This window comes from Phyllostomus discolor, chromosome 5 (assembly GCF_004126475.2).
Source record: "Phyllostomus discolor isolate MPI-MPIP mPhyDis1 chromosome 5, mPhyDis1.pri.v3, whole genome shotgun sequence".
Classification (NCBI taxonomy): domain Eukaryota; kingdom Metazoa; phylum Chordata; class Mammalia; order Chiroptera; family Phyllostomidae; genus Phyllostomus; species Phyllostomus discolor.
Window position 1 is genome coordinate 70,362,645 of NC_040907.2, and position 24,227 is coordinate 70,386,871.

The 24,227-nt window shown below is 43.5% G+C and overlaps 1 protein-coding gene across 4 annotated transcripts in view; it reads right to left on the reverse strand.

The window, feature by feature from the left end:
• Positions 1-24,227, reverse strand: part of TGFBR3 (transforming growth factor beta receptor 3) — a 198,913-nt gene that overhangs the window by 95,204 nt on the left and 79,482 nt on the right. For 2 of the 4 annotated variants that reach the window (XM_036026412.1, XM_028511425.2), the window contains exon 3: positions 24,030-24,214. In XM_036026412.1, the coding sequence (XP_035882305.1) occupies positions 24,030-24,214 (185 nt within the window). Of the gene's footprint in view, positions 1-24,029; positions 24,218-24,227 lie in introns of all 4 variants that reach the window. The other 2 variants (XM_036026413.1, XM_036026411.1) reach the window with 1 other exon arrangement.

Genomic DNA, 24,227 nt, shown 5'->3' on the forward strand with positions numbered 1-24,227 from the left:
AAATCATGAAATATTCAAAGCTAATCCTAGGGTAAGTCAAGATTTACAGTGTCTTTTAAAATAGGTAGTGTTGACAAGATAATAAAGATGGCTTAATTTATTTAGTTTTGCTGATTTCTTTTAAGATACAATTTTCAATGAGAGAGCTACACAATTTACAATAAATTTCAGGAAGACTGGTAGATTTTTCTATTTTCTGTTGAACTATAGAGTGTCTAATAAATCAAAACATGACTTAAAAACAAAAGTGTCATCACAAACAACATTATTTACACTGTCAGTTCTAGGAGCACTATTTTGAAGTGATAATCCTCCTTAATAAAGACAGGGGCTGCTCTTGATTACACCATAAATCATTAGGCTGAGTCATTACAATTGACTCATTTAGTGACTGGGAATTACTAGAAGTTCTTTCAGGCCAGTGGGCAAAGCTCTAAATTGTTTTTTTTTTTAATTTTTTATTTGTTAATTTTAGGGAGAGAGAGAAACATTGATGTGTTGTTCCATTTATTTGTGTATTCATTGGTTGCTTCTTGTATGTGCCCTGACTGGGGAATCGAATCTGCAACCTAGGTGTATCAGGACACTCTAACTGAGGTACCCAGCCAGGGCCTGGACCCAAGTGTGAAGTTATAAGTTCTTTCATTTTTCCTGTGTTGTTTACTTTTCCTGACTCTTTCTCCCCACCCCCAGATACTGGGTGTTCCAGTAGCAAAGGAATAAAGGAGCAGGTGAAGCTGGAACCCATGGACTTGGTTATTGTAATCAGTGCTGATAGAGGTCTGACAGAAGAAAATAAAACCCAAAATATTTTTTTTTGTATAAGAAAAATTACTGACTCTTAGCGATGGAGGACACTTCAGAAATACTCTATTCCAGATATTTGGTGTAAATGAGCACACCGAAGCCCAAAGGGGTAAGGACCTTCCCCAGTCCCACACCAGGCCAGGGTGTCACTGGGATGAGGACCCCAACATCCAGTCCAATGAGCCGGCTCCCTTCATCCGGCTGGTGCAACTATCCATGTGTCTCCTCATAGTGCCAATTCTCTGTTACTGGGAAAGAAAGACTCCCGAGTCCTCAGAGTTCAGGGACAGCCTTTTAAAAACACTGGACAAGAAAGCAGAAACATAAGAAACGGCAAGAAACAACTTCCTCTGCAGAGCACCCTATGCCCTGATCCCAGACTAATTAATCCCATCTGCCACCGTTTTCCTCCTTGCTCTATTCCAGCCACACAGGCCTTCACACTCACATCCAATAAGCAGCTTCCTAGCTTAGGGCCTTGATTGACAGGAGCAGATCTTTTTACCTTGCCTGTTTTCCCCCCACCCGGACCTGTTCAAGGTTCACTCCATTTCATCATTGAGGTCTTCAAGTGCACCCCCCCAAAAGAAGCCTCTCCTAACCATCCTATCAACCACCCCATCCTGTCACTTGAACACCCAGGTGCCTTGTGTTCAAAGCCATGTAAGCGTCATGCAGGCTAAAATTCTGCATTATTTACCACCATCTCTCTAGTCCTAGAAACACAGTCTGCACACAGTACACAGTTTTAGAATAAATGAACATGTGGAAGACAAAAGAAAGATGAACCAACATGTGGAGTGGCTCCACAACATGGTGCTGGGAAATCCTTCAATTGTGTTTTTCAGTAATTGGAGGGAGCCCTGGCCGGGTAAATCACTTGGAGCATTATTCCCATACTCCAAGATTGTGGATTCAGTCCCCAGTTAGGGTGCATAGAAGAAGCAACCAAAGAATGCATAAATGAGTGGAACAACAAATCAATGTTTCTCTCTCTCTCCCCCCCCCCCACCTCTTTCCTCTCTCTAAACATCAATTAAAAAAATTTTGGAGGGAAAAGAAGGCAGTTACAGACACAGAAAGATACCAGAAAGCTTACTGGATTCTATCTAAAGTATATCTGCTCTGACCAGTGTGGCTCAATTGGCTGGGTGTTGCCCCACAAAGTGGAAGGTCATTGGTTCGATTCCTAGTCAGGGCACATGCCTGAGTTGCAGGTTCAGTCCCTGGTCATGGGCATACAAGAGGTAACCAATCAAAGTTTCTCTCCTTTTCTTTCTCCCTCCCTACCCCTCTCTCTAAAAATAAATAAAATCTTTAAAAAAAATAAAACACATTTCCTAGGTAGTTCTGATAAAAGGTCACTGCAATAAAACAAAAATAACCAATTTTCAGCCTACTCAAGATGTGCAAGAATTCAAGATCAAGTCATAATGTATTTCAAAGTTCACCTGATTCTGCCAGCAGGAGCCTGCAGTGCTGAATTTTTGGGCATGTGAATGATACATTGTTTTACTGAAACATTTTCCAAGATTCCTTTCCAAATTCAACTCCATGGTCTTTTTCCCCTAAAGGGCAAAAGCACTAACCCATTTCCAAGCTATTGGTAATATTTTGGCACAGATAATCCAGTACAGAGAGCTGTTTGTATAGAACAGAGCTGTCAGTAACAGGACGCCCCAACCTGCCCCTCTTTCTAAGCTCTTAACCTACAGATGACAACTCGGCTGCTCACATTAATTTTCACCAGATGGCTATTTTATTGCAGCTCAAAGACTTACCTTCAATATGATGAAAGTAAACAAACAAAACCAGGAGCAATCGTTAAGCCCACATTTAAGGAGAGCAAAGAGGCTGAGATCATCTAAACAGGAACAAGGAGAAGGGGGAGGACTTGCTATCCACACATTGCTGCTACCTTTGGCAAATTCCCAAAGCTAGGGGTATCAGGTCTACCAGTGCCTGGCACCATGCCTGACAAATAACAGGTGCTTAGTAAATACTGACTTAATGATTGAATAAATGTCTAACCCTTGAGAAAACCTACTTTGCCCACAGCTACTCACTGCACACTGACCCCATCTATAGGGGTGCATGCTGCAGATTCAAGCTGGGGCTCTACCAATCACTTCCTAGTGCATGACCTTGGGTAGGCTATTTAACCCCCGCTAGCCTCACTGCCCATGCCTATACACTACAGCTAACATCAACTCCTTTGCAGGGGTGTTGAGAAAATTGACCAAAATGGCAATTTTTGAAGTTCTCTGAGAAAGCAGTTTGTTTGTTCTTGGCTCCAATCAATGTGGCACCGTTACCTCCTTCCTATTGGTTCCTGGATGTGTAAGCAGGATCACAAACTGATGACAGCTGCATACATGACCCACAGACTTTCAAATAAAGAAGAGCTTTTCTGCCATTTCCCAGCCTTCCCCTCAACCTTTGGGATCTAGGTCTCATTAAAGACCAGGCCCGAAAGATAGAGTGCAGGCAGCGCAGATGCAATCATCTTCACCATGTCTGCTTTTATCTTCGCCGGTTATTCCTGTTAAGACAAGGCTGCCTCAAGCAGCCTCAGTCTTGCTCTCCAAATTTCACTGCAATCATGGGGACCTTGGAGTCCAACAAAGAACAGTCCCAAACATAACACATCCATTCCACATCTGACCCCAACATCACATCTGTTCTGAGGCCCCAGATTTTGAAACAGAGACTCAATCACCTGCCTTCCTATTCTGGAATATGCCTTCCAAAGAACTAGGAACACAGGAAGAGCCAAAGCCATGAACTCCTTCCAAGACAGCTGAAATCACGGAATTATGAGGTAAAGTTAAAAGTTTCTCCTGATGTGTAGCTGGGAAGTTTGGTGACAAACATGTATCTTTAGAGGTCTACCTAAATTGCCCCTTGCATTGTTAAAGACTATAAAGATTCATCCGGCTGGAAAGATCTGCAGTAGTAGTACAGGTGAACACCCCTTCTCCTGCCATAAACACCAATGGGAAAGGCCATCAGACAGATTTTCACAGCTGCCAAGGTACTTGCTGTCCTCAACACAGTTCATACTTCTTAACGCGGCTGTTACTTACCAGCCTCCACCCCTCGTCTTCAAAAAGTCTCCCTCTAGCCCTCAGCCAAACCACATCCCTATTTCAAACCTCTCCCAATTCTTACCTCCAAAGAGCACTGCCAGGTAGTACACCTGACTCCAATTACTCCAGCAATGAGCCTCCCCAAGCCCCACGTCCTTCCAACATGCCAGCTTCCTTAGCACTTCTGTGTTTATCTCAGCCCAGCTGTAGTCAATTAAGTCTATTTGGTTGTTTCCATCATGTTTAGGGCAATAACATGTTTGTATGTCTCTGTGCCTGCTGTTTTCAGGTGTTGTTCTTTGCCATGGTCTACCCGGGACGGTGAGCTTGGGGCTGCTGCCTGCGTCACTCCCACAGTGCTTTGCACTGAAGCACAGTCCATGATGGCTGCTGCCCAGTACCTTCCAGCTGCCTGGTTCTAATTACGTGGGGGAGAGGCCCTTGCTCTGAAAACTAAAACGATTAGTTCCTCTAATCTTCAGTATTTCAATAAATAAAAGTATTTCAATAAATAAAAGCCAGAGGGAGAAAGATTCTTTTGTATGTCCTCTGTCCTGTTGAAACAGTGGAGCTGTTTGGAAATCAGGAAATTTCTACTGCACGAGGCAGTAGAAATCCTACGAGGCGGTAGGATCTAAGCTATGAAACTCAAAAGCGTTTTCCAAATATCTGGGGGCCAGCTTTGCCCCCAGATCTGTAAATCCTACTTAATCCAAGTTTTAAAAAAACAGATAAGGAGCCATAAGATACCCTTAGTTTACATTTCAGCTCTTAGGTGGCTCCTTACCCCTGTATTCCTGCCTAGGGTTTCTTTAAAGATACTTTCTTTCTTTCTTTTTTTTAAGGATACTTTCTAATTTAATAATGTCCAGAAACACATTCAATTTCAATTTTAAGCTGGTATTTTTTACTAAATGTAAACCATGTTGTTTTTCATACTGAAGGCCTGGACTAAGTATATTTTTTAAATATGCCTTTAACTCTTAATATAGACTCAAAAAAACAAGAGCACTGAAAGAAATATTAGATCTGAATCTCCCCAACATCTTTCTATTGACAAATAAAGAACAGACTTCCAGGGGTCTACAGATTGCTCAACTTCAAACAAACAAGATGTTGATAAATGGACAGTCAAGTGCTCTGAAGACTCACAGTTCCAGTGCTGTTTTCTACACCTTGAAACCTGGATGAAGAAACATTTATGACTGAACCATACATACCAATATCCATAACCAGATTTTCCAAAAATATATAATTAATTAATATAAGAGATTTCCAAATAAAATATTTCTAACTCAGTCTGTTTAATAAAGCTAAACCATTATAATCAACACATTCACTTGTTCATTAAAACCTTTATTTCACATGTATTTATTGAGTGCTCACTTCCTGCTCAGCCTATTTGAATTACTAGAGATAGTGCCCCAAATAAAATACCTCATGGAAATTCTAGTGGAAGGAACAGACAATAAACACGTTTAAATATAAACATCAGGTGGTGATATAAGTTATTTTTTAAGTGTAAAACAGGGTTGGAGACGGTAGAGGGTGTGGCTGTTGGACGTGGGCATGGGGCCGTTGATGAAGGGCTCTGCAGAGGTAAGGGCCGGGCAGCGACTGGATGAAGGCAGGAACAAGCCCCGAGCAGAACCAGAAGTGCGTCAGGCAGAGGGTGGGAGGCAGCCGTGTGCTCTGCATCTCTGCAAGGCATCATGGCCAACAACAACAGCACAGTGAAAATGGTGAGAGTGGTGGGAGAAGGCGTGAAAGTTCTGCTGGGGATTAGGGATTTTATTCTAAATGTAATGAGCTGGTAAATTTTGTGACTGGGCTTAAATTTTAAAAGGATCATTCAGGCTGCTCTGTGAAGGAGAGATCTTAGCTAATTATGATAGTGGCTAACATTTATTCAGTGCTGATTATATTCTAAACACTTGTCACAATTTAACTATTTAATTGTTATAACAACCTATTAAATAGATACTATATAGATAGTACAACTTGCCCAAAGTCACAAAGCTCATAAACAGTGGAAACAGGCTTCCAACACAGGATCCTGCCCTCTTCAGGGACCTGGGTAAGGGCCCACTGTGTCTCGAGTTAAAGACGTGATGATGGCTCGGACCAAAGGAGGTGGTAGGGACTGAGAGACAGTGGTGGGGGTGAGGGTCGAAGATGGGCGAATGCAGAATATATTTTTATGGTAGAATAAATAGGACTGGATGTGACATCTCAGGAAACATAGGAAGTCATGGATAAGGCCAAGGTTTCTGCCCTGGTAATTGAGGGAGTAACACCCTTTACAGAGATGGGGAACACAGCAGTGAACCAAATGGAGACAGGAGGGCTGTGTGGAACTCAAGATAATCTCCCAGGCTAATGGGAGACAGGGAGTGTCTAAGTTTCCTGTGGCTGCTGTGACAAATTACTAAAAATGTGGTAGCCTAGAACAACAGAAACTTATTCTCTCATAATTCAGGAGGCCAGATGCTGAAAATCAGCATTACTGAACCAAAATCAAGGTGTCAGCAGAGCCACACTCCCTCCAGAGGCTCTTAGAGAAAATCCATTCCTTGACTCGTCCAGCTTCTCACAGGGTTCGGCATTCCTCGGCTCGTGGCCATATCACTCCACCTCCACGGTCAGATCACCTTCTCCTCTCTGATGTCAAATCTCTATCTTATAAGGACACAGGTAATTGCATTTAAAGGCCACCAGATTACCCAAGGGAATCTTCTCACCTCAAAATCCTTCAATTATTCACATCTGCAAATTTTTTTCTGAAAGAACATTCGTGTAGTAACGCTCACAGGTGCGAGGGATTAGGATGTGGGCATTTCCTTTGGGAGCCATTACGCAGCCAACCAGAGTCAGGAATACAAACAGTAAAAGAAGAAGAAAACCCACAGGTGTGGACAAAGCATTAGCAAAATATTTTCCTCTTCTACTTCAGAATTTGATCTTCTGTTAATTCTATTAACTATAACACTGGTAATCTAAAACAATATGTCAACTATAATAAAAGGCATCTTGCTTATAGTTAAAATTACCCCTGATTGACTAATGTATTGGAGTTGGAAAAATTAAAAATACCTGATAGAAAGAGATATTTGGGGGCCTCCCTAAGAGCAGTGACTCTTGTAAACCGAGCAAGTCCCTCATGGGCTCCACAGGAACTGTTAGAGAGTATAGTTGCCAATTAGCTCCTGTGAGGTGTGGTGCTTCAAAACCAGGGCAACACACAGGCACACACACAGGTCTCCTGGCGTTTCAGCCATCAGCAGGAAGGCTCCAGATGGTGACATGAACTGAGGTGCAGGCAGCCACCAGCAGCCGGAAGAGGAACACCACGGTGCTCTGCTGCAAGGGGGTTCCTATCCTAAGGCCTTCTGAGTGGGCTGAAGCCACCTGTGGTCTGCGCTTGTCTGCTGTGTCTTAATGTTCATTTGAACCCAAGAAGATCCCCTGGATATTGGTTGCCACATGTAAAACAAGTATCATTTCAGTTTATTTCCATTTCTTCCTCCGCCAAACCCTTCCACACAGTGACCAGCAGGGAAAAGAGGTAGAGCATCTGTTCCGTCTAGTCACTGTCGGGTGGTCTCCCTCACAAGCAGCGATGAGACTAAAAGGGGCAAAGGGAAAGGAAAACCTGGAAAACGCAAATTAATTCACAAAAATGAAGGTGACTACTTCCTCTGGGAGGAGGCAGGACCTTCTGATGAGTGTGTCATGCTTCCTGCACTGTGCCTTCAAGAGGCCAATTCTGTGAGATTAAATGCAAAAGTCCCAACCCACTCTTTGCTGGAAATGCACAACTGGACTCATTACTCAGAGCCAAGATAAAGGCTAAATCTTTATGAGTACCGTAAGCATGAGTCATAAAAAATAGGAAACACATGTAGGTTATATACACAGTAATAGCACCGAGCCAGGGAAAGTGTTTAGGAAATGTATATGAGAACACATGGCAAAAACAGGGCTAAAAATTACCCTTGCACACTGCTTCAAAACACATCCAAAAAATTCACAGCACCTCAAGGGATCATGTCACTCTGGTCTCTAACAAACATAGGTCACTTTTCTATTTGGGAATAGGTAGGCTTTTTTTTTAAAAAATGTAAATAGAAGGAAAACTGAATCAAGAAAAAAAACTTGGAGTAGGCTTTGAAAGATTTTATGATTTGGGAAATTTGAACAGCTTCCAACTAAAACACTGGGAATTAGATATTAACAGCATTAAAAATGAAAAAAAAAGATGTTTTCAGAGAAATACTTGTTCACAATGGTAATATTACCATTTCATTCTGATTCTCACTATTTTAACAACCAACGGTGATAAAGGAGAAAAGAGTGAAATCTTCAACCCATGAAAAAGCAGGAAACAAAAATAAAGAGCAACACATGCACTAACAACCTACAAAGAGCAATAAAGGGCCAGCATTAAAGCATAAAGCATGCTGGGCTCAGCAGAAAGAACTCGCAGCAGGGAATAGGCAGAGTCCTGTGGCCAGCTGCACCAGATCAAAATCTAGGGGTGTTCAGAATACAAGGAGGGTAATTGGCCCCTAAAGGTCCTCTGCGGCCAGATGATGGAGGCAAAATGCCCAAGCATGACTCACCATTGGAAATTAAGCTCTCCAGTTGCCTTTGCTTTTTGGAAGACCCCCAAATCTGAGATTCAGCATGGCAAGCAAAGGAGACACACTAAATGCCCATATGTCTCATGCCAAAGCATGCATGTCCATGTCCAGATGGACCTTTAGCTCCCTTGGACTTGAGGTTTCTCCTTTATCTTCAGAAATTCAGATTCCCAGGAAAGGCTTTGCCTGCATGTCTATCTACCTGGGATTGAGAGGCCTAATGAGAAGAATGTGTAAAGTATTGTTTTTAACTTAATTAAATGTTAAATTTACCTAAGACTTTAAGAAAATCAATGCTCTTTGAGAGTTATTCTGAGCTCGAAATATCAATATAATGTCAACCTCACAAAAAAACAACAACTGTAGAGCACTAAGCGGAAACCCCTACTCCCACCCCCACCCTGGAGCATGCTAGAGCTGAGTAGTGTGATACCTCATTTTCTCTCTGCCTTTCATTTCTCAGGTACCTCTCACTTGTAAAGGGCTCACTTCTTAAGATATGAACGCAGTTTCCATTCAAATCAGTGCACAGGTATTGTACCTACCTTGCGGTAAGCCCCATACTAGGCACATAAAACCTATAGCCACTTCACCTACATGCTGAAGCAAATTCAGAAAGAAACAGGTGAGTGTACACATGTATCAACAAATAGAAACTAAACTGGAATGTGCACAATGCGGTATTTAGGCTCCAGGCAAGAGTTCGCCTATTGCAGTGATCCTGGACCCAACAGCTGGCTCTCCTTGGCTCATAGTTAGACCTGGTGACATCTAATCTAGTCTCTCTATCTTCAAAAGAAGCCAAATCATACCTGAAAAATGTGCCTCTCTTCCCCAGATGGAATGTAAAAATTCTAGATTCAGCCAAAGGACTCTGTGGTTTGGGTGAAAATGCCATAAATATAAAGCACTATTGTTCTAGTCCAAGCATTTGGACTAGAACCCAGATAGTGCCAGATGACTGTGGGCAAAGAAGCATACCCAGAAGTCAAAAGCATAGTTACTTCAACTTAGTTTTAGCATTCTAAATTGGGAGTGCACTCAGAGCAAAATCCTACAAGAACACTGTAAAATGGTGACAAAGTTATAAAAGCCAACACGTTAAAAAAAAAAGTAATCCCATTTTCATGAGTTTAAAAAGACTATCTAGTAGTATCTGGGCATTGCTACTCATTGCAGATAAGGCCAAGGGGCTCAGGGAAAGGACTCCTTCAATTACCCAGCGGTCTAGGTGAGGAGCCCTGGCAGTCTGGGAAGGAAAGCACACAGCACAAAACTGCAGTGGAAGCCAAGGCAGCAGGTCTTCCAAACCCAGATGCAGATTCCTGTGTCTTTAAGACCAGACCCTCATAAATGGGCTGCTTCTGCTGGACACCATGCTCTAAATAAACAGACTCTTCTGGCCGACACACAACTTCCTGTAGGGTTCTGGTGGGTAAGGCTTGAAAAAGCTGCCAAATCCAATGACCAGCAACTTTTGAGCTGACTTAGAAAACAAGCTAGAAAGACTTGGGTCCAGAGTAAACAAAGGAAAAAGCCACATTAAACAGGGAACAAATTACTATACAGGCAGGGATATTTTAAGTGCTCACTGAGCAAAAAACAAAATAAAAAAATTAAGTTATTAGCTATTTAACAATATAAGGTAGAGCAAAATGACCTCTTTTAACTGGAAGAATGAAGGTTAATTAATACCAACAATATTAAGAACTGGCTGCATGTCACCACCCCCCACACACACCATAAGGACAAACCATTCTCAACAGCCCAACTCAAACCTGGCTCAAGTCAAATGAGCCACCCAAGGGAGCAGCACGGAGTCAAAAACCATTTATAGCTTTTTACCCTGCTGCGGGAAAAGACAAACTAGTTGACTAGCAGATGGCTAAAATCCATAAGAGTAAAGAAAATGTAACAAAACTCAGGAACAGGCCGGGGAAAGAACGACACACAAAGATTCTGGAGAATATAGAGTAAACTGCAGTAGTGTGAGATTTAATTAGGAACAAATAAATCTAAGCAGTAATGCAAAATGGAGGACACCTGCTCAGCTGCAGCAGTTAAGAGGGGACCAGGGACAAAACACCAAGTCCACTGACACAATGCAGATCAAAAAAGGGCACGCTGTGAGCAGGGGAGGTGTTTACGAAAACTTCGGTGATGTCTGCAATACTGGCCTCAGCACCATGCCGGAGCCCAATGTGCACAATGCAAAAGAAGGTCAAGAGTTGGTTCCTGCCCCTAAGAAAGTCCACTCTCCAGCTGGCTGTGCAAGATTAACACACGTGATTTGGCAGCAAATAACACAAGAAAACATATAATCCCCTACTCTGGGGAGGTGAAGACTGTGGTGGGGGGAAGGAGGGGCTTCAGAGCAGTGTTAGAAAAGAGGGAGGTGGAGGAGGGTTAAGGACTCAGGAAAGGGTTTGCTGAAGAGTTCAGCCTTATGCATGGGCTTCTAATGTGGCAAGGACTGAAAGAATTGGGAAAAAAGTTCAGGTGGAATTAAGAGATGTGGGGCGATGGATTCAGCTAAAAGGTCGGGAATCTGCACTTTAGCATCTCCAAGGGATTCAGAAGCAGGGGGTTCACATACCACACACACTTGGAGAAACACTGATCTGCGGGATCAAATCCAAATCCTCACTCGTGCTGCCCTTCCGTTCTCATCTTCCATTTCCCAGCCCCAGCCCCCCACCATTGCCCCGACCATTGCTGCTCCCCTATTCTAAGGGTTGGCAAGCTTTATCTGCAAATGGCCAGATCGTAAATATTTTAGGCTCTGCAGGCCACTCAGGCCACACTACTGTCATACTACTCCACTCTGCCACTGTAGTGAGAAAGTACCATGGACAGTACATGAAGGAATAGTGGCGACTATACTCCAATACAACTTATTTACACAACAAGCATCAGACTGATGAATGGATAAGCAAGATATGGTATAGCCATACAATGGAATACTATCCAGGAATAAAAAGGAATGAAATAATTAATACATGGATGAGCCTCAAATACATTACATTAAGTGCAAGAAGCCAGCACCCAAGTCGCACATACTGTGTGATTCCATCGATGGAAAATATCCATAATGGGCAAATATATAAGGACAGAAAGTAGATTAGTGGCTGCCTAAAGCAAGGGTTGGGAGTTTGGAGAATGGAGAGAGACTGCTAATGGGTACAAATTTCCTTTTGGGGTGCTAAAAATGGCCTAAAGGTAGATTGTGGTGATGGTTGCACAACTCTGTATGAACACTAAAAATCATTGACACACACACTCTGGAAGTTCTTGCATGTGCCCTAAGCAGAGACTGAATGACAACCATAGTTTATCAGGATGACACTCAAACCAAATAAGCTACCTGGCCAGGACCCTATTGCTGACACTGGCAGTGAGCTTTATCGTATGTAAATAATACATATACAGAAACAGGCAGCAGGCAGGATTTGGCCCAAAGGCCACAGCTCACCACTCCCCGATCTGTACACCAGCCACACGTGTCCATGAGAGAACTTTCCTCAATGCATGGCTTCTGCCCTTCCCTCCATGTACACTGAGGCCTCCCTTCTCCTCTGCCCAGCAACTTCTACTTAACTTCCAAGCCCTTCAGCAAATGTTCACTCCTGGGTGCCCTCCCCTCACCTGTGGATAAAATTACCACTCCCTTTGTTTTAGGGACCTGCAAAATTTTATTAATTTTATAACAAGTAATGATCATACTACTTGCTGCACTGTATTAAATTTAGTCTCCCTTACAGACCAGTAAGTGAAGAAGTTATAAAGATGAGTAAGAATCTAACAGGCTGTCTACCTAGAGCACAGCAGGTTCTCAATGAGTAATTCCTTGAGTAGGTCTATAAATGAATGAATTGTGGAGCACTATTTAGAGAAAATTGGTTTTATAAAGTGGTCCACAAGCTAGACTAAAAGAATTAGGTCCAGTCCCAGGACACTGAATGAGAAAGCTTTGGGGTCAGTGAGAGAAACACAAATTCAAAAGAAATTGCAAAGAAAATGTCAATAAAACTTGATGACTGATCAAATACTGCGTTTGAAGGAAATCGGTAAATCCAGGATGGTTCAGAAGCCCCCAGACAGATGGTAGCAGTGCCGCTGACGGGACAGCAATGTTGGACGAGTGAACCAGCACCAGGGTAAGGAGAGACGGACCCAGGAAGGCTGTCACGTTCACGTTTGGAGACACTAAAGAGAGCTAGCATTGGACTGTGCATGTGTACCAGGCACACATGCCACAGACACATTTCTCTATTCTTGGCAAACCCTCTAAAGAACTGCCACTATCACCTCCACTTGCAGAAGAGGAAGTTGACTCACAGAGTTCACCTGGGGAGTGGCAGAGCTAAGAGTAACCGCCACCTGACACCAGATAGAGCCACACCAACAGCCACTCCCCCACCGCACAGCTCAGCACCTAGGAGCCTGAGGTACGTCCTGAGGGGTAAGGTGCTTCGGAGACCCCACTGGAGAAGCTTGGAGAGAGTTTCCGGAAGTCTTTGGCATGTAGGTGACAACCAAAGTCCTGAGAACTGGGAGTATGGGGGTGGGGGGAAGGGGTGGGGACACAAGGCCCAGGGACTGCACTTCAGCCGAGAATCCCTGAGAAGGAAGAAAGAGAAACTGGGGAAGAAAACAGAAAAACATATGAAAACATAGAAAGAGAACCAGGCTAAGGTAACAGCCTAAAACCCAGACAGAAATGGCAGGAAATGGGGCGCACAGAAAAAGGAACAGAGAAGGCGGAGCAGTAGGGAAAGACACCTGTGTAGACGAAACTCAGCGACAGGAACCGCACTCCCTGGGTCCCAGCCCAGCAGTAGCACCAATCTCTTCACTGAGAGTGAACAAGTCATCTCTTCCCTCCCTGGGCCTGGTCTCCTCTGTAAGGCGGTCAGGACCAGAGGGTCCCCGGGGCACCTCTCCAGTCCTAGCACCAATGAGGTGGTCAAGAGCACAGGAGAGCAGCACTGACGCTGCAGAGGGGAAAGAAGGGAAAGACAGGGCACCCAGGCGCTCACTCATTCAAGAAGTGCAACAGGCAAGGACAGGGTGAATGAGTTAGTGGGGAGAGGCGATCAGCAGGGCCAAGTTCACACACAGCCTCTCCACCGTGAGGGAAAGAAAAGTAAAGTGATTAAACATGTGTCTAATTTTCACAGACATATTTAGAAAATACAGTGGGGGCATGATTGAAAGTAATATAATAAATACTTCTGTAGAATCTGAGTATTTAAATCAGCGATATTAGTAGTAAATTTCCTTTTATTTTGAAACAAAGGTCAAGATAGCACCCTGGCCAGGAAGCCAGTTGGTTAAAGTGTCATCCTGATACGCCACGGTTGCCGTTCAGTCCCTGGTCAGGGCACATACAAGAAGCAGCCAATGAATGCATAAATAAGTACAAACTGACGATTCTCTCTCTCAAATCAATAAACTTTTAAAAAATATTAAAGTGTCAAGACAGCACACAAGCAGTGGAAACAAGAAAGTACAAGCTGGGTATCTGGACTTTCTGTGTGTGCGCACACACACACACACACACACACACTGGGCGTTTGCCCACGGGCACATCTTGGCCTCAGATCTGCAGCCTGCTCCTTACTTTGGTCATTGCTTTTTAAAATACTGTCCAAAAAGTTCTAAGAGCAAAAAGTCACATTTTCAGACGTGGAGGGTGCTCCTGTAGAAACATTTTCTAACAATGTTCTCAGTAAATGATCTCAGTAAATCGTACAATTATTAAGAAGTCAGGAGAAGGTACCACGGCAAAAACAGCACAGGTGGTAACCCTGATCTCCATGAAGGACAAACACCGCACGGGTTGGAAGCTGCTGCCGCTGGACAAATTTTAGAAGGGGTCGAGGCAGCCTCTTCTCCAGACTGGTGAAGAGGCAATAATAAGAGAGGCCCTTTCAATCTGCCAGTCCCCAGCTAGCAAAGAACTCAACGCAGCATCACCTCATGCTAAAGTGGCAGAGTCACACCAGACCCAATCCCTCTGGTGGGGCGGGGTGGGGGGACCATGCCTTCCTAGGGCAATGCAATAACATCTGGTTGTTACTGTGATAAATGTCAGGATTTAAGTGATATGGCCAGCCAGTATCTTAAGAACTTGTAACTCCTTTGCTTAGCCTCTCTGATTTCTGCTTTCACTTTTTCTAACATTCCAAAACTGGGTTTTTGGAGAGTCCCTACTTGAAAGCTGATTTTCAGATGGAACGTCTTGCCCCAGTGTGTCAGAGACCATCCCTGACTAGCGAGGCCAGTTCTCAGGGGCCTGCACTGTCCTCTGCTTGAGACGGCAGCCGCTGGAGGTTTAGCTGCCTGGCTGTTCCCAGAGCTGCTCCTCTGTCCAACTGTGGCATCTTCATACTACCCAGCAGGGTTCCATCATTTAAAATGCGCTGGTGAAGGGGCAACTCTTGTTAAACGACGTGACTGTCCTATTCATGTAGGCCTTCAATCCTATGTGCAGATTCAGTTGCCTTTCAAGTTCAAGAAATAATTTCCACAGCAACAGGCAAATGAATGGGGGAAGGGAGGAGAAGAGGGGAAGACAGGAGGAGGGAGGAAGAGGAGGAGGGAGGAGTGCCTCTGAGAAATGTGTCCCTTGTTGTCAGTGTAACTTTCTGATCTATCCGCTGTAGGTCTGCAACAAAATGAACAGTTCAGAGGTAATCTTACCTGTCAGGCTGAAGCGATTGCCCAAACAACCTTCATTTAAACAAACACCGGGCTGTGTTTATACATGGAAGGTATTTGTTTAGTTCATGCATTTCACCACTATCCAGTGTCTGTGTCTGAGGGGTTTACTTTGACATGTGCTTAGCATACACTACCTATAAGATCTCTGAAACATAAATACCCTTCAGTTTGTTTTGATTTTTCTCCTGTACATATACACAGGACAAGCACTGGGAAGTCGTTCATGAATTAACAGTGGAGGAAAAACTGCCCCAGATAGAGGGGAAAAGTGGGTAGTGTGCTAGTGTTCGTTTGCTACTTTTGCTCTCACATATATGCACTCTCCAAGAGCCAGTCTTGAAATTTTGTGCCAGATCTTTCACTGGTGATGGGTCAGGTAAGACACACGCCCAGTCCCCTCACCCCCCACACTGATCTGTCCATATTTGAACAACTGAGGAGGTAAAAAGAGAGAAGACGTCTCTCTTGTAGAAATGGGGGAAATATTGTAGAAATGGGGGAAAGACGACATACAAACACACAGGTAAGTGATTTGGTATAGCAATCTCCAAAATGCGGAATCCCTGAACTGTCAGATTCCCAAAACCTTATCAGATGGCAAACCCCACATACTGAAGCTCTTGCATTTGATTCATAGAAGGAAGAATCCCTAAATGTGTTTCGTCTCCCTTATCACACAGTTCAAGCAAGTTTGGTTACAAGAAGTCTTGGATTACAAGCAGAGGACAAGGGAGTTACTTTTAAAAGGCAGCTAAAAGCCGTATTGGGAGGAGGGGGAAATAATCAACTATGAACGAATCAAGAGGTGGCATTTAGTGTGTGGGTAATTAACGGCCACAAAAAGTACAAGGGCTTTGGAGCTCAGCCTGCATTTTATAATTACGGACACTTAATTGTAATAATCGTCTAAACCAGAAAGGAAAAAAGAGACACTGCCACACACAGACCAACCTTAATACTGCCCCCAAGCCACAGGCAGGGAATGAAGAAGGGAATGAAAGGGATTCTGAGCACTAGAAAAAGCGATCACAAGCCTAAGAAACCCAAGCCCTGGGGAGGAGATCTGCTGGCTCACTGACAGAGCCAACGGAGACTGGACAAGGTAGGAGCTACAAATATAAGGAAAGTGGCTGGGAAGTGTGGGAAAAGCTTGGACTGTGGAGTCCAACAGACCTGGATCAGAGGGGGCTTCATGACCCCAGGGGCCATCGTACACCCTCCTTCAGCCTCCTTCCCTTTCAGGCTGATGAGGACAGGCAGACGAACTCAGGAGTCGGGCAGCCGGCTGCCCGCAGCAGGCACCCACCGCCACCACTGCCATAGCCATTACTGTTATTTGGGGTGAGGGAGCTGTTCAGAGGCAAGCAGCACAGTTTGCATTTTCGATGTGTTTGCTTCCTTTTCTTTCTCCCAATTGTCATCCTTCCTGTCCTCAAAAAGAGCCAGAAAAGGGATGACTTTGTGCCACAGTCCTCGGAGAAGGTACAAAGTAAAACTGACTGGGAGCCACATGTGTGATTAACCACACATCCCATTCGGCCCTGCCTGCCAAGCAGCGCGGAGCCAAATTTCAAACCCAGTCATACCAACCACATTCACCCATATGGCTAACAAACTACACTTTTCTTTTTTCCTTTGTCCTCATTTTGCATTTCTGCTTACACTGTTGGTATGTCTATTGTTGTAAACCCATTCCAAATCCTTTTTTGGAAGGAAGCAGAGAAAGAGCAAATGCATAAAAGGATGGGCCTGAGCTTTCTGACAGTGAGGTTACTAAGTCTGGCCCCTTGCCAGTGACAATGAAGCCTCCAGATCCTCGCTCCACCCCTACACCAGTCACCGGCATGCCTATTAACAGGGTCGCTCTCTTATGTCAAAATAAATACGTAAATTTAAACACCCATATCCCATATCCTTTGTAGGCAAACTTCGGAGAGACTGTGGGTGTGGTTCCACATGACCGCAATAAAGCCAGTCGTAACCTTTTTGCTGGTGGAGTCTTGACTTCAATTTGTAAAAAGCGCAACATCTGTGAAGCGCAATAAAGCCAAGGGCCATGAAGGGAGGTCTGCCTGTACACATACATGAATGTTAACTAGGGGCTTATCCTCAGCAGCTTTTCATAAAGAGCAAGCAATTAGGTTGGAAATAGAAAAGACACATCACCACATAAAAGCAGGTTACAGTAAAAATTAGATGATAGGAAACAAAATTGTTGCCATTCTAGTAACTAATGAAAGTATGTTACTGTAAACAAGCCAGTGGCTATAACCCTTCTCAGAAATCAGGAAACACCCTGAGGGACCAAAATCTGACAGGGGTGGGGGTGAGGGTACATTTCGCTTTGAAGTCCAAGAGCACAAGGGGCCGGTTTTTATAGGATAAGACCCATGACACCCGCCTGCTTATTCTAAAAGACAAAGCCGATATCTCAGGGCTGTTTACCCTCTTCTGCTGTCACCAGAGAATCTTTTTCCAGTTTCCTGTTGCCTTCCAAGACTGTTGTGTCCAAAACCAATGATTACAAATGAGAGGTGTGGTCTCAGATGAAAAAATACAACTATAGCTTGTTACCCTGATGAGAACCCAGCAGGGAAGCCAATGGCAGAGGAAGACTTTGTGTATATTGTTTTAATGAGTAGGTTTCTTTTTTTTATATGTATTTTCTTTTTTTTAAGATTTTATTTATTTTTTAGAGAGGGAAGGGAGGGAGAAAGAGAGAGAGAGAGAGAGAAAAACATCAATGTGCATCTGCTGGGGGCCATGACCTGCAACCCAGGCATGTGCCCTGACTGGGAATTGAACCTGCAATGCTTTGGTTCGCAGCCAGTGCTCAATATGAGTGGGTTTCTGATACAAATTCTCTGCTAGCCTATAAAATTATTTATCTAACTTAAGAATAACTGTTTCACCAAATCTTGTCAACCTGCTGTGGTTATTATGTCAGGGTACAGGCCCTGTCACCTGCCCTACACAGGAAAAGAAGCCACTCCTCAGCAGAAAAACAACCCTAAGGAAGGTAGGAATTTAGCAAAATGTCAGAGAGGGATGATTTATAACAGGTCTTTATGCTGACCACACCAACAACAAGCAGAGGGGAGACAGGGCTGATTTAGTGACTCCCTCACATTGAAGGAGGACATCATGAAAAACAACTGTAGCAGCCATCCAACTACGACTTGGAGCCAGGGTGGCGTTCTTTTTGCTAATTTATAAGCAACAACATTCATTATTTCATTTTGAAAAATATTTGCCTTTAACATCTGGTAGACATGCACCAGGGTTGCCTCTCATCCTCCCACTACTACCCCCAAAACAGATCAGCCGTGACTTTCAGCACAGACCATGTCATAGTATATCTACAGAAATCAAATCACCCAGAGAGAAAAACAGAAAGAGTTGGGTGAGTTTAGGTTGGAGGAAAAAACAGTTAAGGTAAACATTTATGAGCTAACTAGAATACTGGCAGGTCAAATTATTGTTTTTTTTAAACAGCTCTCCTGAGAGCTGTTTAAAAAATGGTATTCACATACCATAAAATTCACCCATTTAAAGTACAATTCAGTGGGTTTTAGTACATTCACATTTATCAATAGTATTTAGTATAGTCACATTCACTTGTAGGACCATTGCCACATTTAATCTTAGAACACATCAGTCCTCCCCAAAGAAACCCTGTACTCATTAGCAGCCAGCTGCCATTTCTCCCTTCTGCCCTTCAGCCAAAGCAACCACTAATGTACTTTCTATCTCTGTGTTTATTCTGGATAAATGTGTATATTCTGGATATTTCATATAAACTGAATTACAGAATATGTAGTCTTTTGCATCTGTCTTCTTTCTCTTAGGGAAACATTTTCGAAGTTCACCTGTGTTGTAGCACGTATCAGCACTTCATTTGTTTCTACCTGACTGAGATTCCAATGAATGTATATACCATATTTTTTGCCATTTAATCATGTTTTATTTTTCAATTACAGTTGACATATAATATTATATTAGTTTCAGGTATATACCCCAGTGATTAGACATTATATAACTTATTAAGTGATCATCTTCATAAATCTCATACCCACCTGACACTATACAGAGTATTCAGAATATTATTGACTGTAGTCCCTTTGCTGTACTTTGCATCCCCATGACTATTCTGTAACTACCAATTTGCACTTTTTAATCCCTTCACCTTTTTCACTCAATCCCCCAACCCCCCTCCCATCTGGCAACCATCAAAATGCCTCTGTGTCTGTGGTCTGTTTCTCCTCTGCTTGTTCGTTTGACTTTTAGATTCCATTGTTGATAGATACGTATTTATTGCCATTTTATTGTTCATACTTTTCAAGTTTTTTTTCCTTCTTCTTAAAAAAGACCCTTTAATATTTCTTATAATACTGGTTTGGTGGTAATGACCTCCTTTAGCTTTTTCTTGTCTGTGAAGCTCTTCATCTATTCTTCCATTTTAAATCATAGCTTTGCTGGGTAGAGTAATTTTGGTTGTAGGTCCTTGCTTTTTATCACTTTGCATATTTCTTGCCACTCTCTTCAGGAATGCAAAGTTTCTGTTGAGAAATCAGCTGACAGTCTTATGGGAGCTCCCTTGTAGGTAACTAACTGCTTTTCTCTTGATGCTTTTAAGATTTTCTTTTTGTTTTTAACCTTTTGCATTTTAATTATGATGTGTCAGAGCCTCTTTGGGTTCATCTTGTTTGGGATTCTTTGCGCTTCCTGGTTAGGTAAGTTTTCTGCCATTATTTTTTCAAATAGGTTTTCAATTTCTTGCTCTCTTCTCCCTCTAGCACCCCCATGATGTGAATATTGGTACATCTGAAGTTGTCCCAGAGGCTCCTTACACTCTTTTAATTCTTTTTTCTTTTTGCTGTTTTGATTGGGTGTTTTTTATTTCCTAATACTCCAAATTGCTGGATTAATTGCTGGAGAATAACTCCCTAGGAATTATTCTTCATTTCAGTGAGTGTATCCTTTATTTTTGACTGGTCAGTTTTTATGGTTTCTATGTCTTTTTTCATGCTGTTGAAGTTCTCATTAAGTTCCTTGACCAACCTTTTAACCATTGTTTTGAACTCTTATATCTTGTGGTTTGCTTGCCTCCATTTCATTAGTTCTTTTCTGCACATTTCTCCTGTTCTTTCATTTGGGAACTGTTTCTTTGTCTCCACATTTTGGCTGCTTCCCTAAATTTGTTTCTATGTATTAGGTAGAGCTTCTATGTCTCTGGACTTGGTAGAGTGGCCTTATGTAGTAGGAGTCCTCTATGGCCCAGCAGTATAGCCTCCCCAGTCACCCAAGCTGGGTATACCAGGTACACCTCTGTGTGGACTATGTGACTATCCTGTTATAGTCGAGCCTTGATTGTTATTGGTATCACTGGGAGGGATTGACCTCCCAGGCCAGTTGGCTATGAGGACCAGCTGCAACTACAACAGAAGAGCTGTTGTGCAAGAGCCATCCCTATAAAGCAGGACTTGCATCAGTGAGGCATTGGTGCTCATCGAGTCTGCCCCTTGAGTGTGTCACTCATGGAGGTGGTAGGGTTATAATCCAGCATGGTCTGAAGCTGCCCACCCAGTGCACTGGTTCTGGGGCCTCCTGGGAGGTGCAAGGTCAGCCACCATCTATGCCCTACCTATGGTCATTCGGCATGAGCTACAGAGCAATCCACAGATGGCTGTTACTTGTGCTGGGCTTGCAGGTGCCCAAGAGAGGCCAAGCTGTGAACCAAAGCCAGCTGCTGCTAGAGCTGGGCCTGGGGCCACTTAGCAAAAGGTACAGGACATACCAAGATCAGATGCTGCTTATCTGAAATTTTTCACCCTTTGAGAGATTTTAGGAAAGTCTACAGCAAGAGTCAAGACAGGGAGTTTGTATGGAAAAGCTGGAAATGGCTTCGGTGAGCCCACAAATTGGTTGGTACAAGGTCTCAGGGAATCACCAGGATGGGGCAGTGTGTCTGGTTGATGGAGACTCAGATTCTGCAACCCCCACCCCTGCTGGATTGGAAGGATGTCTCAAAAAAGAAACAAAGGCCTCTGCCAGCACTTTTGTCTGGAAGAAAGCTGCCCCTAGAGTTTTCACCCAGATGCAAGATAATTCAGTCCCTCTTGATATGTCCCTGGTGCTTTTTGAGCTGCTACCCCAGCGCTGGAGCTTAGAGGAAGCAAGTACAAGTAAGTTTGTGCACTAACCCTTTGAGGGAAACTGACTGAGATTCCAGAAGCCTCTGTCTCACTCAGCCACAATCCCTGCTGGTTTTTACAGTCAGAAATTATGGGAATTCTCTTCCTGGCACTGGAACCCAGGCTGGGGGCGTGGTGTGGGGCTGGGATGCTTGTTCCTCTGGAGGACCACCACAGTCCAGATATCCTCCCAAATCTTATCCAGTACATGTGGGTGTGGGACCAGCACATTCTAAGGCTCCACCCCTCCTACCAGTCTTGATGTGGCTGCTTCTTTAAATCCATAATTGTAGGATTTCCATTTAGCTGGGTTTCAGGTGATTCTGAATGACAGTTGTTTTGTAATTTAGTTGTGATTCCAGTGCGGTTGTGGGAGAATTTGAGTACCACATTTACCTATGCCACCACCTTGACCAGAAGTCCATATACCAGGTTTTATTTACCCACTCATCAGTTGATGGACATTTGGGTTGTTTCCACTTTTTGACTACAATCAATAATGCAGCTATGAACATTTGTGGACAAGTTTTTGTATGGACATATGGTTTTATTTCTCTGGAGTACATATGTACTTTGGAGTGGAATTGCTGGCTCATATGGTTCAAATGATTTTTAAAAACTGTGTGAATGCAATGATGTATCTCTATAGTCATATGGGAAGAAGGTGAAAGAGAGTTAACGTTTCTCCATCCTCATCTTATCACCCATGAACAAACTTTATCTTCTCTGTCATGGCCCTCTGCTCTGATGTCCTCTACACTACTCTCTTCATAACAACCAACACTCAGATCCTCGATGTAAGTGCAGCTCAGAGCCAGAAGAAATTTCCAAAGACCACTTATCCCACCTTGTTTTCAGGACTGAACCACAGGACTGAACTACAACCACATCATTCTTAAAAGTCCCCAAAGAAGGAAAGGACACAGTTTCCCTCAGTTGCCTAGTCTCAGGAATGGCTTCACGTCGTGAACTCAAAATCATACACATATGATACAAATACTAAAGGGAGGAGAATAATGGTCAGGTTTTAAACAAGCTTAGAGACTGCCGCCACAGGCCCTTCCTTCACTTCCTCGCTGAACACACTGGCCCCTGATGCCACCTGATGTTATGTACTGCCAGGGCCTAAAATGAACTCCATTCGATCTCACCTGGGAAAGACCAGTGCAGGAGAGCGCTGCTGTCATTCCCTGAGCTATTTTTCTTTTGCTTCAATAGTTTTATTTGAATCTGTTTTCAGAGTCAACAACTGTACCACACAATTTAACACCCAGAATGTTCTGCTGTTGCTGCTCTGTAATAGCTCAAACTTTCTCTTCTTTCTTGCTTCCTCTGAGAAGCATATATAAAATGAGTAATTACTGCTGCTAAAGAATCGCTGGAGTCAGCAACACTTCCTAAGAACTGCATTTCCTCCTCTCCTCCTTCCCCTCCCACCACAGATTCTCCCCCATAAGTTAAGAATTAAAGACATATTACTGGGATAAAGAAATCTGACCTGAAATATGTGTTGCAGCTACAATGGCAAGCAACCAAAAGTATTAACAATAATTTCCAATGTAGCTGGAAAGGTTAGATGAGCTTTCTTTGAAATGAGCCAACTTCGCACACTTTCATAAGATTAAAATCTGCTTGTTTTTCCTTCTGGACACCTCACCTCTCCTATTTCTACTACCCCCAAAAAGGCAGAGTGGTTTTGCGTATAAACAAATGGTTCTGGAAATTAACTTTCTAGACGAGAGGAAAGCTCAAAGGTAAATTCTGTCCTGCGTTGGTTTTCCTATACTTCACTGTGCTCAGAATTTTGAGTGATAACATTTCTGACATGCAAAAGCTTAAAAACAGAAAGAATGACAACTCTGTGTTATCTCTGACTCACAATCTAGGTAATTTCTGGGCCACTGACCTTGGGCCACTGAATTACCTGTATACCAGGTGTCTGCCACCTGTGAAATGAAGGTAATAATAGCACTTCATGGAATAAATGTGTGAGTGCTTCAAAGAGTGCTGAGGACAGAGTAAATGCTGAGTCACTATGAGCTTGGATCATCATCATCACCACCAAGACACCACCATCTTCCACAGCTGCCTGGGGAGCATAAGAAGCTACCCCCAGGCCTTCCATGCAAGGGCAGGTATCGCCATCTTCATTCCAGAGTGCTCCCGACTCATCTTGCAGGAGCCAGAGATTCACAGGACAAAGCAACTCGAGAAGAAAGACAGGGCACAGAAGGAGGTAGGAAAGACAATTACGATTACAAAGAAATGGTACCTAATTTTGTTTTTTCATAGCCCTGTTTATGAGATGAAATTCTTAAAAATACTCTTTCCAATACAAGGGGCCAGAAAAGTTAAAAAGCCAAAATGTCTCCTGAGAAAGAAGTCCTAGAGTTGCCCAGTCCAGAGAACAATCTGTTATTTGCAATCTTTCTCTCTCAAGTGTACACAGTATCCTCCTCTCCACACGTGTTCATGTTAGACCCAGAATGGAAGAAAAGTACCCTTTGTTCAGAATAGAGTCCTTAAAAACTTAGAGGGGCAATGGGTAGAAAGCTGGCACCTGTGCCTACCTCTCTCTGTGGCTGGCCAGGCCCCTGGTCGGCGGTCCGGAGGTTCAGGACATGCACCTCCTGCGGCAGCCCCGTCGTGCCTCTGCTGGCGCAGCCCGACAGGACGGTGAAGCTCTCCATCAAGGCCTGGACCGGATGGGATGCATTGACAGGTGACAGCTCACACTGGGCACCGGGCGGGGGACCTGCAGAGGGAAT